Raw genomic sequence first — 19032 nt, 5'->3', positions numbered from 1 at the left:
GTGAGTTGCTAAACGCAATTTCTGTGGTTGCAATTAGAAATACATTATTGTATAATAGACATTTATATGTCGTCAACACTGGTTCACTTCCACAAATTAGATCCAGTTGCATTCAAACCAACTACATATAGTCCAAATGAACCATCCCTCCTTCAGGCAGACTCTAGTATGGTTCGATGTGCATGGCCAAGTTCACCAAAAATGACAAAATGAAATAAAAGCTCTAGTGTGATTTCAACAGTATCACTGTTAAAAAAAATCAGTAACATTTACAGTAAAATACTGGCAGCTATGTGGTTTCCAGAACTTTACCGTAAAAAATATGTTATCAGTGATTTTAGCAAATGGCTGCAATATAACAAAGAGTGAAAAATTTAAGGGGGTCTGAATACTTTCCGTACCCACTGTATATGTCATCAACACTGGTTCACTTCCACAAATTAGATCCAGTTGCATTCAAACCAACTACATATAGTCCAAATGAACCATCCCTCCTTCAGGCAGACTCTAGTATGGTTCGATGTGCATGGCCAAGTTCACCAAAAATGACAAAATGAAATAAAAGCTCTAGTGTGATTTCAACAGTATCACTGTTAAAAAAAATCAGTAACATTTACAGTAAAATACTGGCAGCTATGTGGTTTCCAGAACTTTACCGTAAAAAATATGTTATCAGCATTTTAGGTTTTACAGACTTAAATTCACTGTAATTCATTAACTGTATATATAATAATAATAATATATAATATACCAACCTATTGAAGTACTAATTTCAGTTTTGTACCATTGAAATTAACTGACAACCACCAAACACTGGTGGCGATGAGAAAGTCATATGATGAAACCTCATCACAAACAGCTTTTCTACAAGCTGAGGAGGGAAATACTTATATATAGAAGGTGCACAGTGTCATTCACACAAACACTAAACACCATCATGGTAACACACATGATACTGAAATAATGCAATAAACATTAATTTAACAACACTAGATGTCAGATAAAACCTTAATGTACACAACTGATATGAAAAAGTGTCATGCAGGGAATTCCGGGAATGTCAATTTACGTTTTTTCACTGTAAATTATATAATGACTTGTTATTTTTCACTTCCAAAAACCGTAATTTTACCAGTATTTTACTGTAAAATTACATTAAATGTAATCACAGTTATTCACTGTTTGTAGTTACATTAATGAGGAAAAAAAATGAACTTAAATGATTTTAGCAAATGGCTGCAATATAACAAAGAGTGAAAAATTTAAGGGGGTCTGAATACTTTCCGTACCCACTGTATATGTCATCAACACTGGTTCACTTCCACAAATTAGATCCAGTTGCATTCAGACCAACTACATATAGTCCAAATGAACCATCCCTCCTTCAGGCAGACTCTAGTATGGTTCGATGTGCATGGCCAAGTTCACCAAAAATGACAAAATGAAATAAAAGCTCTAGTGTGATTTCAACAGTATCACTGTTAAAAAAAAAATCAGTAACATTTACAGTAAAATACTGGCAGCTATGTGGTTTCCAGAACTTTAACCGTAATTTATCAGTATTTTACTGTAAAATTACATTAAATGTAATCACAGTTATTCACTGTTTGTAGTGTGGAAACTTACTGTTAACCAAGTAACAGGTTTTTACTGTAACCTTTTACTGTTAAAATCACAATCATTTTTACAATTTTAGTAATGTTTTGCTCTGTCATTTAAATATAAGTCAGCAGTTCTTGTGGAAAGAACAGGGAAAATTAATTTACAATGGTCTCTGTGTTTTTTGTCATGGCATGCAACATATATTAAAAGTTAATGAAGGGTTCAGCTGTGCAATAGAGTGCATCTTTTATAGTACTGCTTATTCCATTGGTGATTTACCATGTAGAGGCCTCATATATAATTAAAATTCACCTAATTTATGCTATAAATATATATACAATACTGTAACCTATACAAGTCAATTTATTGTACATCAGCCTTTTTTTTAAACTTTTTTTTTCATTCCTTTTCAGCCAGAAGACAACAAATAGATAAAAGTGCATCTGATTTCCTTGCCTGTCTCTCCTCAGCTCTTTGCTTGTGCTAGTCTGCATTATGACAGGAGCCCACTTTCCCCTCAGCTCTGTAATTGGAATGTGGGCTGGCAGTAGGTGTGAAGCAATGGGGTCTTGGAATTGGGTGGCAGCAGTCAGCCCTGGAGAACCTGTCAGAATTTATAGAAAGGCAAGCCATGTACTCCACTTTATTCAGAGGAAACTCTGCATTTTAATAGCTGTAAGCATTTCAGTAATTCAAGGTGGCGTCATTAGAGGCTTATTTATTCACTCTGGGGCTGAGACTGATAATGCCTCCCCCGTCAGCTGTGGCAGCTCCATCTCAGTGCCTCCCGCCGAGAAGAGAAGGGAGAATTAGAGTGGAATGGGCAAACATGACAATCGTGCAGCAGTTAATGAATTAAACTGAAAACAAAGCATCAGGTTGTCTTGAATAGGGCCTTGGGGTAGGGCTTTAGCGTTGTCTTGTTTTTCTCTTGTCATCATTACCCTACCGATTGAACAGGCTGAGTGGAAATAAACAGGTTAAAAATAACTATAGCCAAAAGCATTGAGGTTGACACTCGGAAAGGATTCATAAAAGTCAAATCACGGTCAGACCCTGAGCTTGAGATTAAACAACACGTGCTTTCATTATGAACTTTTAACATTATGATAGTTAAAAAAGCATGCCGGGATAGGTTGTTGACCTTTGCATCTGTTTATGCTGCCGTTTTCAGTGGAGTGTCGAGGCATGCTGGTCCTCTAGGCTTTTCAGCTACTTGAAAACACAGAGAGGGTTTCATTTCATCTGATAATATACTCTGTATTCGCAGGTGGTACACACAAGACCAGTAATGAAAGTCAAAACTGTCTAGGGCTGTAATGAGAGATATTCCTTCAATGCACCAAATCCTCTGGACTTTTTTTCCTGCCAACTTATAAGCTCAAAAAGCTCAATTGTTTTGACACAATTTTGCCATTATTGCATTGTAGAAGTAAAGAAGTGTTTGGGAAAAAAAAAAACTCATAAAAGACTTAATAAAAAAACTTCAAATCTCAAGATGGGCATTTACCGAGAAAGTTCTAGAAGATATGTCAAGATGATGAAACTGATGTTTCTTCACACATGTTCTGTTTAAAGATCTGCAGAGGCCCCACATCTCATTTAAAAGGCCACTACCTGACTCCTCAGGTGTTGACTAATAGGGTCTTGATCCTGTTGAAGGCAGATATGATCAGTAGATGAATGCAACATTTTCCATTTGTGCTATCGGTGATTGTGGACATTTGTCAACAGTGAGAGGAAGTTCAAGTAAACCTGCAGTGGAGAGCGTGACAGTCAGAGCAGTGCTTTCAAACAATGAAAGGGTTCATTAGAATTTCAACTCAACCATTTAGTGCCAGCAGATTACAAAAAGCAAGATAAGAAAGACCTAAACTGGAGATCAAATAGTGTAGGAGTAAATAATTGCTGTTTCTTTGCAAATGCCTGAATGTTTGGTGTCCTTTTGCTTGGAAAGAAGAAATAGCGCCATTTCTTTGAAAACTTGAAAGCTCACTTCAGTAAGTTTTAATAGGTTTTATTTTGTTTCTGTCAGTGTCTTGTTTTCTTCTTATTGATTTTCCCCAGACGAGCATTTCTTATTCCATAATAGCAATCATTCATGATTATATATATATTGTTTCTGGTTATGCATGGATGCAATGGGGAGTCTGCCTGTCAGGAGAACTATTAATTGACATTTCAATAAAATAAATGTGAATTACAACTCCGTTTACTGTTTGAGAAGAACATATATAAATAGCTCTTGAGAAAGTTAGGTCATTATACATCGATCTTCAGGAAATGCATGTTTAGAATATTATATTGGGAGGAGGGAGTCAAAGAATCAGAACCAGTCAAATGCAATGCACTTCAAACAACCTGGCACAGACTCACAGCCGGACCTCAACAAATGAACAAAGTGAATAGCTGATTTTGCAGACTCTTGACAATTTATTGCCTTTTTTTATAGGAAAGCAAAACCAGGAGGTCAGGCATTTATTCATAAACCCCTTGACAACTGACGGTGGTGGTTTTGAGAAAGAGTAGAGGCCCTGTAAGATGAAAGGTGGGATAAAGACAGATTTACAACTAGGTTTTTTCTTTTTTTTGTTAGTTTGTAGTTGAGTGTGAAGGTGCACTATGACACATAATATCGTGCAAAAGTAGCTAGTTCCCTTCTATATGTCTACCAGAAAAATACTGTAGTTTTATCACCAAAATGTTAACTAAAGTTCCATGAAGCATTCCAAATCAGACGTGTGATTACAAAAAAGCTTGACAATACCAATTGATTTCTTTCTTCTTATATTTTTAGAGGTCCAAGCAGGAAATTCTGAGAATCATATTATATTTGCCAGCATTATTATATTAGGGAAAATACCGAACCATGGTAGATAGTAGAAACGGCATTATGATGTTGTTATAGTTTTTGGTTGTACTTCATGAAAAATTGTACACCATCAGGTTCCTTGGCTTATGGACTATGCATACCCATATTATCATTTATTAAATCTTATTACACTTAGACTTTATAATTGCAGTTGTGAACTAAGCTAATCCTAGAATTTTCATCCTGTCCGAATGAAACCAGTAGAATAAGATTTTCTGGTCTCCCAATGTCAATAATTATCCAAAACATGTTGATATTTCAATTAAAATGGCAATCACAGGTACATCAGGTGTGGTCTTATGTAATTGGCTGTAATTCCTTAGTAAAATGACAGATTTCCATGGAATTTGGCACACATTCTTAGAACATCATTCTAAAAACAAGCGTTTCTGCTGTAACGATGAAAATGACTTTTGCGTTGGGTAGATCTGAAACTGTATGGGTGTTGTTGTTGTTGTTCACATACTTGACTTTCTAGATCCAAGCTTTTGGCATTGAGCTCATTTGCATCTTTGTGTATCTAACTGTTTGTTTTGTTTTACAGTTCCTCCCAAAATCTATGACATTTCATCGGACATTACAGTAAACGAAGGCAGCAATGTTTCACTCATCTGCTCAGCCAGTGGGAAACCAGAGCCCAAAATCTCTTGGAGACACATCTCCCCATCAGGTGAGTTCAAATCAGTTAAAATACATTACAATAAATTAGACAGAATATGAGATTGACTTTAAAACACAGTAGAAATATCTGTCCAAGTTGTTCAGCATGTTGGAGTTTAGAGGCGCAGAAGATTATGGTGATGAAACTAACATGATTCATTTTTAAAACCTCTATAAAGAATTGAGTTTAGGAAAAGGCTTTTAATCAATTATTGCTTCAATTTGCTGTTGTTCTCAGAAAGAATTCTTAGTTTAAGTCATCACTCTGCTGCAGGTTAAACAACATGTGAGGATACATCAACCTCATCTTTACCTTTCATAGTTTATATACTGTGTTAATGCATCAAAAAAAATTTTTGGCACATTTTCAAAGCGAATTGAAAATTCATTGCACAGCAGTATTTTTGAGTGCTTGTGAATTTTTATTGAAGTCAGCTTCACTTATCTTTGGACTGCCATATTTATTTATTTCTCCAGTGTATTTTGAGATTAAATTGCTTTTTGAGATTCTGATCAAAAGACTTTGAAGCGTCATGAAACCACTACTCACCAAAGGTAGGATACTTCAAATTATAGAAACACTTAAAACCAGACGATAAGTGCATCGGTAATTTAAAATAAAAAGTCCTTAGACAACTGTCCTGCATATGGTGAACTTTTACTTTTGGTCAACAGATTCAGTCTGGCCCAGATGTGACTGAAAGCCATTTGTCTGAACTATTCTTCTTCAGGCTAATTAACTTCTGTATGGGCAGAGAGGATGACAATGAGTAAGAGCCAGTGACAATAGAAACTTTTTTAAGATACTGCTGCCTCTGCCACTGAAGGATGTGATGTTCTGAAAAGATTCATGTACAATTTTTAAATATTCGCTGTGATATTGTCAAGGATTCACATGCTGACAGAGAGCAAAGTCAAAACGACACAAAAATATGTTTGAAACATGGTTTTACAAGGCTACAAAATCACAGTTATTCACTGTTTGTAGTGTGGAAACTTACTGTTAACCAAGTAACAGGTTTTTACTGTAGCCTTTTACTGTTAAAATCACAATCATTTTTTACAATTTTAGTAATGTTTTGCTCTGTCATTTAAATATAAGTCAACAGTTCTTGTGGAAAGAACAGGGAAAATTAATTTACAATGGTCTCTGTGTTTTTTGTCATGGCATGCAACATATATTAAAAGTTAATGAAGGGTTCAGCTGTGCAATAGAGTGCATCTTTTATAGTACTGCTTATTCCACTGGTGATTTACCATGTAGAGGCCTCATATATAATTAAAATTCACCTAATTTATGCTATAAATATATATACAATACTGTAACCTATACAAGTCAATTTATTGTACATCAGCCTTTTTTTTTAAATATATATATATATATATATATACATACAGTATATATATTAGGGATGCACGATATCGCGATGTGCGCATCCGCGATAGTCACATCGCAGGATGTGCGATGTTTAGTATACTGATCGTTATATTTATACTGATTGTTTACTTTGCTCACACACAGACACGATGTCTACACCGTACACGACAGCTGTACAGAGATACCCATTTTAAATAAATTTAGTAGCAGAGCTACTGCAAGGGATTTTCAGTGCTGGAAATCCATTTATCCTTTGTTGAAACTTCCACGTTGTCGCAGAGAGCACAGGTCACGATTGCTTAGTAACGGCAGACGCCACGAAAGCGCAAGCTCCCGAGCGCTTTGGAAAGAAGGAGAAAGCGGTGCGGCTGGCGTTTTCCATGCGTTTTTAGGCCGTTTTAGGTGAACGGCCCCAAAGTCTGTCTACACTGGATGCGACAAAGTGACCTTTGCAAATCATTTGAACTTTGTGTCAGTATGTCATAAAGAGAACGCGGCATCAGTTTACTGTCGGGGATTTGTTATGTCGCGCCGCATCCAGTGTAGTCAGTCACACAGCATCACTGATTATAATGGGTTCTATAGTATTTTGTTGCGTTGCACCGCTCGCATCCGGTGTAGACAGTGAGAGCCACGCAGATGCACGTGAACAATGAATTCTGTTCACTTCTGTGTCTATTTGTGCCTGAAATACTGTGCTCTGCAAGTATCCTTGTAAACACAGTTGTTTATGGCTTACTGTGCGTTCACACCGCCGCCATCGAGAGCGTCAAAAATCGCTCTGGCCGCCCTGCCAACAACGCTTTAGAAAGATTTGTGGACGCTCTGACGTAGATCTAATGCTTATCTTGTATTTAAAGGGGTCGCAAACACGCGTATTGATCTTGTGCTGACTGACCACAAGGAGGGTAACGTTACGATAACCTCATTAAATATTGTTGTTGACGAAGTATTAAGATCCTTTACCTCATAATGTATAAAGCACTAATACCACACTGTAAAAATACTCTGATACAAGTAAAAGTCCTGCATTGAAAATGTTACTTAAGTAAGTATAATCAGGTATAAACATTACTTAATGTAAGTATAATCAGGAAAATTGATTTAAAGGTTTAAAAGTGAACTGGGACTATTATACTATTATTTATTATGTCATTAAATTATTATTACTATAACGTTAATGCACATCAGCAACTCACCAGGAAGACCAACAATCTCAGACACCTTGGTCCACGCATAATTTTTTTTTTTAATGTCCCTGTATGCAAACAGGGACACGTCATAGATTATTGGGAAACCCGCCACAGCAATAATCAACCTCTCCTCCATTTTGCTTGGGAACTAATGTGATCGGAACCAAAGTTTACAGGACTGCGTTCTCTGGAATCCGCTGCTTGACGCTGCTCGACGCCGGCTCACAATGAAAATGAATGACTTCCGGCCACTTTTTTCTACGTTTTTTCCAATATTGTGCAGCCCTAATATATTTATATATATATATATATATATATAGGTTTTTTTTTTTTTTATTGTTTTTTTTTTTTATTGTTTTTTTTCCCTTTGGACAAGCCAATATGTTCAGACCGAATACATTATTACATACCATCACATATAACAGTATTTGGTGCACAAATGGCAGCACCGTGGTAATCGTCCGAGCTGTAATTACAGTAGCTCCTGGACAGTGATTTCCAGTAGTTCTTGAATGACCCTGGAGGAGGCTGAACCTGCAACCTAGATTTAATTGCTGAAACACTCTTAAGTGCAGTTGGCCTCATACGTTTCTTGTGTGTGTGTGTCATCAGACCTTTGACTTCTCTGCCTCTCATTATTGTTTAGAATATAGATTTGTCATCGATATAAATTGGGTAAATACTCTTAAAGACCTTTTAAAGATATTATGCAATCAAGACCTCTCAAAGTCCTCTGACTTGTAATGATGAACAGATTTCAATATGACACAAAGGTTTGGTCCCAAGAAGCATTTGTTGTAAATGGTAGTTGGCTGAGCAGCTTGATTGCATTAGTATGCTCAAAGGGATAGTTTTTAGATTTTTTAGAGTCTTGGATTAAACACTCAATTCTTATGGATTCATTTTACAATGCCTTTATAACCTCTTTGGATCTTTTAATATTTGATTACCTGGACTTTCAATGAATAGACAGAAACCTCTCAGATTTCATTAAAAATAGCAAAATTTGTGTTTGGAAGATTAACCAAAGTCTTGTGGGTTTGGAAGGATATGAGGGTGAGTAAATGATGACAGAATTTTCAGATTTTAGTGTACAACGTACAATATGGATGCACTGACATCATCTAAAAGGAAAATGTGTTTACAACTTTAGAAAAATAATTTCACAGCATGAATCCTTTATAATATAAATATATATTTGCATAGTCACATTTTACTATGGTACAGTACAGAATGAAACTGATAAAATGTCAGATTGCATAAATGCGTTAAGTAAATGTGATGCTGTTGAACATATTTAATGTCATTGATTAAATACAATAAAATCAACCTATAAATTCCACGAATTCAGTAATTAATGATATGTTACTAAGCTTTTCATAAGCAAAATGCTTGTTTTAGTTGCTGTCAATAATGTACGCTTCAGTTTCTAAAACATGTGCTAGAACCACACATTACGTACGATCATGTTGGATTGACTCGCAAGTAGACAGCACGCTCCCTCACCGCTGTAGGTTTTAAATGAGAGTTAAAGAACTTTAAATGAAAAGTTCTTTGTCTAAGCTTTAAATCACACTCTTTTAACACTTTCAGTACTCAGGGCATTTAAAATTGCTTTACAAACATGATTTAAAATGCTGTAGACTAGATTAAGATAGATCCTAAAGTGAGCCTTATACAGAGACGCATTGAGGTTACAGGGCGGCCTCATGCTCTCTGTACAGCCTGGTCCAGCACGCTTGATCCCAAACATGCTTTCATAAGCTTTTTCCATTGTGATTTAAGACCTCGGGATATAAGGAACTCTGACCTTTCAAATAGCTGACTATAACACTTCAGATTTGATTTTTTTCCCCTCATATGATAAGGCTACAGAGAAGTGTTCAATTGTCCTTTGTCAATCCTTTGTTCATGCCTCTGCCTTCCGAAATTGTCTTTACTCTGGTTTATTGTTTCCTGAACAATAGCTCTGTACTCGGCGCTGACAGTCTGTCTAAACATCGCCAAATGGTTTCAATACAATGACCAGCTCTTAAAAAGTGCTTGGACAGATATTCAACAATTGTTTTGGGGCACTTTGGGACAATGAGAAGGCTATCAGGGTTAAGGTGAGATACCGGGAATAGAAAAGTGGAGGCGGTTCAGGTGCATGTGCGTTTTGTGTGTGAGATCGAGCGAGCGAGTATGTGTGGTGGTTGAATGATGGTTGATGGTTCATTGCTGACAACTCAATGAATGCCTGGGGGAAGCCTCTCATAATGCAACATTTGGGCTGCCGCAGTATTCTCTCACGGGTTAACGGAAGAGATATACAGAGAACTGCCATCATAGCCCATAATGTATTCTTCACCAGCGCTCATCATATCAGCAGCAGGCAGACCTCAAGGAAATGTACTTTGTGCTCTCCACACAATGTGGGAAAGTGCTTACTGTGACTGCACTTAACACAGAGCAATGTGGAATCCTAGATTAACCTTGCTGTGATTTGGCTAATTTGGTTGGAGTGACATTTCCCAGTGGCTACGACGAGTCTGTCTTGAGCTTTTCAAATAACTCTTAACATGCACAATACGGGAGGCAGTCGAGATTGCGGATGATAAGGGGCAAGTTTACACTGAATACATTTCAGGCACGTAATCGGTGTCCCTTAAGCCTTTAAAATGCTCCAGTTTGTGTTTTTTTGGTTTATAGCAAACAAGTTGGTTGACATAACAAAGGTTGATTTCACAAAGGGATCCATTCTTTATTAAATGTCACTAAACCATGGTAATTTCCTATTTTGGTGTAATCAGTAAGATAAATGATGATTCATTGTGAAGTCTCTTTTAGGAAAAAGAAAATAAATCACTGACGTAAGGGAATTATGGGGTGAGTTAATCACTGATAAAGATCCCTCTGGTGTTTAGCTCGAGGAAGAAATATGGTAGGTTGTAGTCAGTGTTTGTTAATTTTGTAAGTTTGCCTTTTACCTCTTACCTTGGAACAGTTGTTTTATTAATGTGATGATTGTCATCGCTGTGATTTAAAATACACAGTTTGCCTTGAAAAAGTATACACAAATAAATGTGTGTGGTTTTCATTTCATTAGGTGCAAAAGCTCAAACCAAGTGATATCTGTAAATAAATGGCTTTTCTCAGAAACTACACTTTTCTTGGCTATTTTTGTAATATTGTTTGACTAACTGGACTCAAGGTGATTTTTAGTAGATGGTTGAAGCCAGTTTTCTTCAGGTTCACACAGGTGTTCTAGCACCTTGTTTAAATGATGTTATTTAAAAAAAGATATTGAGAAATGTTTTGCTTAAAGTATGCACGTTATTTTCATTTAAATATAAATGCCACTTGGTTTGGCATTTTGCAGTCTAATGCAATTGCATTTATACATTTTGGTGCCACTGTATATCAGAAGAGTGTTATTTTAGTATTTTGTTTTTATGTATTATTTTTCACTTTAGTTTTAGTCATTTTGTTATGTGGATTTTTATTTTTTATTTTTTTTAAATTATATTTAGTTTATTTTTATTTTAGTAATTATATAACTTCAGCTTTAACTTGTTTTGTCATTTGCCAAGGCAACATTTCTGATTTTCATTTTTTTATACATGAACATTTTCATACCAAATACTTCCTAAGAAAAGCATGCAATATACTGCTTGGCTTAAATCTTATATTTGGTGTTTTGTCAAAGGCTGTTAGCTGTCATGTGAAACACCATGTAGTTTTAATGGTAGGGGAAAAAAGGTTATGGGTGAACAATCTCATACTATTCACTTCCTGATGTCCTATTCATCTTTGTACAGGCAAATATGGGTGGTTTTGCATGAATATGTTTGATACAATTTATCCTATTTTACAGTCTTTTCCTCTATTCATTTGTAAAGCATTGGGAGCCAAATAACACCTTGTCAGCTCAGATACACATCTTGATAACGCCAAAGAAAACTATTTTGTTCAATTGTTCAGTTTGTTACCTGCTATACAGATGTAATTGTTTTCATGCAACACACACATATTTATGCAAATTACAAAAGGATTGAATAATCTTTGAGCTCTTGTGTTTCTATCAGTGTTGCAGCAGCTAGTCAGAATTATATTTGTGGAAGGATCAGACCAAAATTTAGGATTATGAGAGAAGTAACGATGTTTGATTTGTGAAAGAATCATTCTTTAAAGTCAGATCCTTTCAATTAATCAGTTGATCTAGTTTACAAAAACGATCTGAATGATTCTTTCTTGACTCAGATTGATCTGGTTCTCAAGCTCAACTGGCTCAATAATCTGGTCTCAGCTGTTAACAGCTCACTGGACAGCGATATCAGCAAATAACAACATACATATCCATCTGTGTGTCATACAAATCTATCAGATGGCTTCAGAAGATTTGCAATATAGTGAGTAAACCATTTTTTTTTAATATTTGCTTTTTTTTTGTTTTGAACCTCCAATCCCTGTTTATTCTTTGTAACTGCATGGTAAAATGCGGCCAGAAAATAATGCAGGTTTGGAACAACGTGAGGGTGAGTACATGATGACAGAGTTTTCATTTTTGGGTGAACTATCCCTTTAAATCTTTCTTAATGTCAGATCTTGAAGCTCTATGATGCTTTACAAAAGACTTGGTAAAAACACACCCCTCCTAAAGCTTTTTTTTTTTTGCATCGCTCTGCATGCTTTTTTTATTCTGTGGGGGTTTTGCTGAGTCAGAGACTTCTCATCCGTATACCAGGATTTACCTCTCTGTGCCATGAGAAAGATTCACCTCACTGTAAAGTGGGATATAAATAGGTTTCACTGAGGAATATTACAATGAGGTTGTATCCTGGTCTAGGTAACCTGGGGAGGTTTTCAGTCCAATAGAAGCGTGGCAGCCCCACGCTGTGCTATTGCCTCTCATTACTCAAGGAACTCAAGTCATATTTGTCATATTGGCACAGTTCTGATTTCCTCACAGTATTTGACGCCAACAATATTCTTCCCTGTGGGAATCAGGCTCACAGGGGAGTCTGCAAAAGCAATTATGTGCCTTAATAAAGCTTTTTTCAGTTCTCTGGGTGCACTTGGGCTTCTTTTCCTGGCTGTTGAGACTCAATGGTGTTTGTACCTTTAAGCATTTAGCCATTAATTAATACATGCCTGCAGAAGAACGTTTCTGAAGGATTGTGCTTGTTTATTTTCTTATGTTCACAGCCAGGAAGTACGAAAGCGGGGAGTATTTAAATATCACAGGCATCACTCGGGATCAAGCAGGGGACTATGAGTGCGGTGCCGAAAACGACATTGCTTCACCCGACACCAAGACCGTGAGAGTCACAGTCAACTGTGAGTACCATATACTGTACTTCTTCTTTTGTTTCTGCTTGTTTACTGTCAGACATTGTAGAATCACCTGCACAATGACATTGAGTCTTTTTTTCCCTCTTACTGGAGATACCAGCTCTGTTCCATAACCTAGTGAGGCTGTCAACTGTCTACTGCATCCTAACTGAAATGGGACTTTGGAAGTGACCGATTTGAAAAGCTCTACATAGGCAGCAACTCCATGAATTATATAAATAGCAGTCTTCTTGAAAAGCACACAGGAAACTTGCCTCGCAGGTGATTTAAATAGAGTGTGGTGTTAGCATGTTGCTAAGCTAATAAAATGTGTTGAAATCAGTTTTAAATTACATTGAACTATTTTATCGATACTGAATTAAATATAAAGAGTTTTTTATATAACTTTAAAGAGTAATTCTATATTATATAATTATAATATTAATAATGTAATGTTATTTGTTATTATATTGTTCATACTTTAGTTTAGGGACCAATTCTCACTATTAACTAACTATGTCTTTTGCCTCAATAAACTCCTAATATGCTGCTCATTAAATTTAAGTATGAGGTAGGATTAAGGTATGTAAAATATGGTAATGCAGAATGAGGCATTAATATGTGCTTTATAAGTACTAATAAACAGCCAATATGCATGCTAATAAGCAACTAATTAATATTGGTCCTTAAAATAAAGTCTTACCATTATATTTATATTAATATAATTATAGTAATTATAGGTAATTATAGTTAACTGAAACTAAAACCATAAAAAAACATTTTGCTACTTAATAAAATAAGCATTAACTGAAATAAAATGAGATATTAAAAAAACTTGTTTTGCTGGTTGCCAACATTTCTCATTTTTATTTGGTTATTTTATTAACTTACTAAAATAACTTAAACTAAAACTGAAATAAAAATGAATAAAGACATAAATTAAGACTACTAAAAGTACTTAAAATTACTAGAAATGACCAAACCACATAACAAAATTACTAATATTATTAATAAAACCTTTAATAGTATCTTAAGTATATGTCAAGTACTAAAATAATGCAAATTATATATAATTATATAACAAATTATTTTAGAATTTATAATCCACATTTCTGTCATCCATCTTGTTTCAGCTCATTGCAGTACATTCTAGAATTGTTGTCTTCACAAAGAATACATGCAGTGCTGCTTTCGAATTTGGCCTTCCGTAGGCTGCTCACTAGATTTTGAAACAAAACTACAGTCTTACTTCTATATCTCCAAGGTAGGCTGGGGTGAAAATTAGAATAGAATTCATGGTACTGGAGTTTCTTAATATTTAACGAGAGAATTCCCTTTTTTGTCTGGGATGGGATGATTAATTTTCAGTAAGGAATGGTCTCAGTGTTATACGGAGTCTTCTGTTATGCAGGTAATGAGTCTCTCAAAGTGTGAAAAGACAGTAATGAGTGCTCCAAGCATTAATGAATTATACTGACTTTACCCATCATGCTCATAGTGAGGATCTGCCTCCCACCAAATACAAGGGGAAGGACACTTGACAGTTTCTTTTCCTCCTCTTTTCTCTTTTAAGTCATTTTGTCTCATCTGCGGTCACAGGGATCATTAATCTCTTTGTCTCTGTATATACCATATGCTGAATCACGGCACAGCGAGAGCACATAAATCAGATAGGCCAACACTCAACACCAGAATAAATGTGGAGTTCAGACCATCAAACGCCAGCTCCCTTTACTATCATGCAAATACAGACTAATGGGCAGATAACCACTTGGAAATGTCAAGATTTGAGCGGGAATGGCTAGATGACAAGGATGAAGTCATAAGTCATATCACATCTCCTCCCTGTCGATTGTATTGACACTCTCTAATGAGGAGTGAATCTGAGAAGATAGAGGAACGGCTCAGTGCTGAGTCTGCTGAGCCGCAATTCTGCAGCTTAATGACCATTTTCAATGAGCAATCCATTTATTTTATAGCCACTATTTTTGCGCTATTCTGCATATGTTTGAGTTTATCGGGTTGGATTAGGGGCGAGGGGTCAGGGTTTGTTTGGTTAGCATGGCCCAGTTAGCCCCTGTGGGTAGATGTCTATCTAGGGGCATCTTTCTCCATTAACAGCCATTCAGATGTAGTCATTGTATTCTGATGAACTGGCATTATTACTTTATTATTACTTATTAATTATTCCAAAATTATATATACAGTGGGTACGGAAAGTATTCAGACCCCCTTAAATTTTTCACTCTTTGTTATATTGCAGCCATTTGCTAAAATCATTTAAGTTAATTTTTTTTCCTCATTAATGTACACACAGCACCCCATATTGACAGAAAAACACAGAATTGTTGACATTTTTGCAGATTTATTAAAAAAGAAAAACTGAAATATCACATGGTCCTAAGTATTCAGACCCTTTGCTCAGTATTTAGTAGAAGCACCCTTTTGATCTAATACAGCCATGAGTCTTTTTGGGAAAGATGCAACAAGTTTTTCACACCTGGATTTGGGGATCCTCTGCCATTCCTCCTTGCAGATCCTCTCCAGTTCTGTCAGGTTGGATGGTAAACATTGGTGGACAGCCATTTTTAGGTCTCTCCAGAGATGCTTAATTGGGTTTAAGTCAGGGCTCTGGCTGGGCCATTCAAGAACAGTCACAGAGTTGTTGTGAAGCCACTCCTTCGTTATTTTAGCTGTGTGCTTAGGGTCATTGTCTTGTTGGAAGGTAAACCTTCAGCCCAGTCTGAGGTCCTGAGCACTCTGGAGAAGGTTTTCGTCCAGGATATCCCTGTACTTGGCCGCATTCATCTTTCCCTCGATTGCAACCAGTCGTCCTGTCCCTGCAGCTGAAAAACCCCCCCACAGCATGATGCTGCCACCACCATGCTTCACTGTTGGGACTGTATTGGACAGTTGATGAGTAGTAACATTAATGAGGAAAAAAATTAACTTAAATGATTTTAGCAAATGGCTGCAATATAACAAAGAGTGAAAAATTTAAGGGGGTCTGAATACTTTCCGTACCCACTGTATATAATTATGTACGTATATATTTAATGTTTTTAAAATAAGTAGTTAAGTTCACCAAGGCTACATTTATTTGATGAAATATGATTTGATATAATTTGTATTCTGATGAAATGGCATTTTTACATGTAAAATTATATATATATATATTTTTTTTTTTCTTTTCTTTTCTTTTTTTAAGAGGTCTCTTAAACGCACCAAGGCTACATATATTTGATGAAATAATAATTTGATGAATATAGAACAAAAACTTCAATATTGTGAAATATTATTAAAATAACAGTTTTCTATTTTTAATATATTTTAAAATGTAATTTATTCCTGTGATGACAAAGCTGAATTTTCAGCATCATTACTCCAGTCGTCAGTGTCACATGATCCTTCAGAAATCACCTAATTGAATGATTGGCTGTTTGGCTATTATCAGTTATTACTGGTGCTCAATTATTAGTAATGATTGTTATTATCAATGTTGAACACCGTTTGTGCTGCTTAATAATTTTGTGGAAACCATAATACATATTTTCAGGATACTTTGTTTAATGAATGAACAGCATTTATATGAAATTTTACAAAAATCTTTTGTAAGAGTATAAATGTCTTTTCTGTCACTTTTGATCAATTTAATGCATCTTTGCTGAATAAAAGTACTACTTTTAGTATTTTTTTAATATTACTTGCCCTAAACTTTTGAATTATTGTGTATTACAGTTTCCTCAAAAAACATGAAGCAGCACAACTATTTTCAACATTTGATGGTAATAAGAAAAGTTTCTTGAGCACCAAATCAGCATGATTTAGAATTATTTCTGAAGGATCATGTGACACTGAAGACTGGAGTAATGGTTGCTGAAAATTCAGCTTTGCCATCACAGAAAGAAATTACATTTTAAAATATATTAAAATAGAAAACAATGATTTTCAGTTGGAATAATTATTTACAAAATTACTGTTTTATTGTATTTTTCAACAAATAAATGCAGCCATTGTAAACATTAGAGACTTCTTTCAAAAGCACTAAACAAATTGTGATTAATTAAAAACTGTTGACCGGTAGTGTATAGAAAGCAGAGAGACAGAGATAATTTTTTTTTTTTCGTATTTGTTATTTTATTTCTTTTTCTTTTTGGGACTGTGTTTTGTGGTACCATCAGCCAGTCAGCATTGTCATGACATTTTCCTGTGGCTCTGAAGTGATTAGTCACATGGCATTTACACAAGTGGATGGCTTTCTCCAGGTATTATAGACCACCCAGAACCGGTTGCTTCACAGTGATTTACAGTGACATCTGATGGAAGCAGTAACAGCAGATCCTGTTCCCTTCGCAACATTCTGTTGTAGGGCAGAAAAAAGGGATAGACATAATCCAAATGTATCAATCAAAGCACTTTTACCCACTACAGCTGGGTAAAAAATGAGCTGGAATGGAGGTGCCAATGCTGGATTTAGAAGAGAAGTGTTATCTCATCATTATGTCTCAAAATAAAAGTGAGAAGGATGCAAGAGGACTACTCTGCCAGTGCCCATTGCCTTGCGTAAAGAAATCCTCGATGTGAAATGTGCAGAGCTAATAGGATTTTATTCAACCACTTTGCCAGTCTAAAAAAAAATTCCCTGCGTTATAGTGTAGTAATATATCTTGTACTGTATTTCAGGATATTACCAATGTAATGTGGTGGTTATGACTTCATTGCGTTTTTCAAGTAGTATTATTCTGAGTTTGGGTTGCTAATTAATTTCAAACAGGCTAGTTGTAAATAAAGTCTTTCACAAAATCGTGTAAAAATCAAGTAACATTTTGCATGCACAGAACTATTAATGTGACATCCGCGTCATTTTCTTTGTATTTGTAGTTTTATTAGCCTTACACTAATGCAGATACTGTGACTCGACTCTGACATTTCAAGGGTAATCAGCGTAATTAAATACACGCTAAAATAATCCGGTTTGAAAATAATTACAGCTTTTAGGTATGTGCAGAACTGACCTTCAAGTTAATTGCAGATTATGGCCACTAATTGAAATAAGCTAATTTATTTGATGAAAACTAATTCTGTGCATGTGTTTTAATGCATTTAGCGCATGTATGTGTAAGTCGTAACTTTATTAAAGCCACAAGGACTTGCACCAGTTACTGCAGTCCTTTTTTTATTTATCTCTTTATTTAGTTTATTTATTTATTCTAAATAAATTGTAGAAGACTGTGAATAGGACGTTTTTCGTTTTTCAGGAATTTATACCATAATAATTTCTAAATGAAGACCTACAGGTCAATGGCAGAATCTTTGTACGTATTGCAACTATTGACCTGTGGTAAATAATAGCCCAACGGACCCATGTGTGACAAACACCTTGAATCATTTACTGTTATTGTTGCTACTCATTCCCTAGTGAGTCCTCAGATAGTCTTCTGTCAGCATTCTGTGAAAGTCATGTAGATCACTCAGCTAACTGAAATAGTGTTAACACTTTAAATGCACATTATGACCTCCAGTTTATAACCTTCATATGTAACCTCCATTCATGCAAAAAAAAAAAGTTTTTATTGTTCCGGTTGGTGTGCTGCGATTGTATCTCTGGGTAAGCATGCTAATTCCTAACATGCTGAAATTTGGCCTCTCGTGAACATTACACAGACCTGGTGCTCAGTTCCAGCCAAATCAAACATTTAGAGAAAATAAAATGAAAAAAGCATTTGGCATACCGGTGTTGTGCTGCACGGAGTGTTGAATTGAGAATGCCTTTTAAATTCCAGAATTAGAGATTAATTTTGTTAGCTGAGGAATTGGAATTTTTACTTGGATTTTTATAATGTAAATGTATAAATATTTATAATGTAATTGTTTCTTTATTATAAATATATAATGTAAAATAATATTTAAAAAATGTAAAATATTTCCATGTGTGGCTCATTTTAACAGAAAATGTACTTGTTATTTTCTGCGAGGACATTATCCATTAATTTTACAGTACACAAAATTCAAAA

At 35.4% G+C, this 19032-nt stretch overlaps 1 protein-coding gene across 3 annotated transcripts in view; it reads left to right on the top strand.

The window, feature by feature from the left end:
• The window catches only part of LOC107582736 (neuronal growth regulator 1-like), a 144258-nt gene that overhangs the window by 45991 nt on the left and 79235 nt on the right, over nt 1-19032 (top strand). For all 3 annotated transcript variants that reach the window (XM_016268693.1, XM_016268694.1, XM_016268695.1), the window contains exons 3-4: nt 5019-5144; nt 12893-13024. In XM_016268693.1, the coding sequence (XP_016124179.1) occupies nt 5019-5144; nt 12893-13024 (258 nt within the window). The remainder of the gene's footprint in view (nt 1-5018; nt 5145-12892; nt 13025-19032) is intronic.

Source organism: Sinocyclocheilus grahami, unplaced genomic scaffold, assembly GCF_001515645.1.
Source record: "Sinocyclocheilus grahami isolate Dianchi unplaced genomic scaffold, SAMN03320097.WGS_v1.1 scaffold47.1, whole genome shotgun sequence".
Lineage (NCBI taxonomy): Eukaryota > Metazoa > Chordata > Actinopteri > Cypriniformes > Cyprinidae > Sinocyclocheilus > Sinocyclocheilus grahami.
The sequence above is the reverse complement of the archived record's forward strand: the minus strand, read 5'-3'. Positions and strand labels throughout refer to the sequence as shown.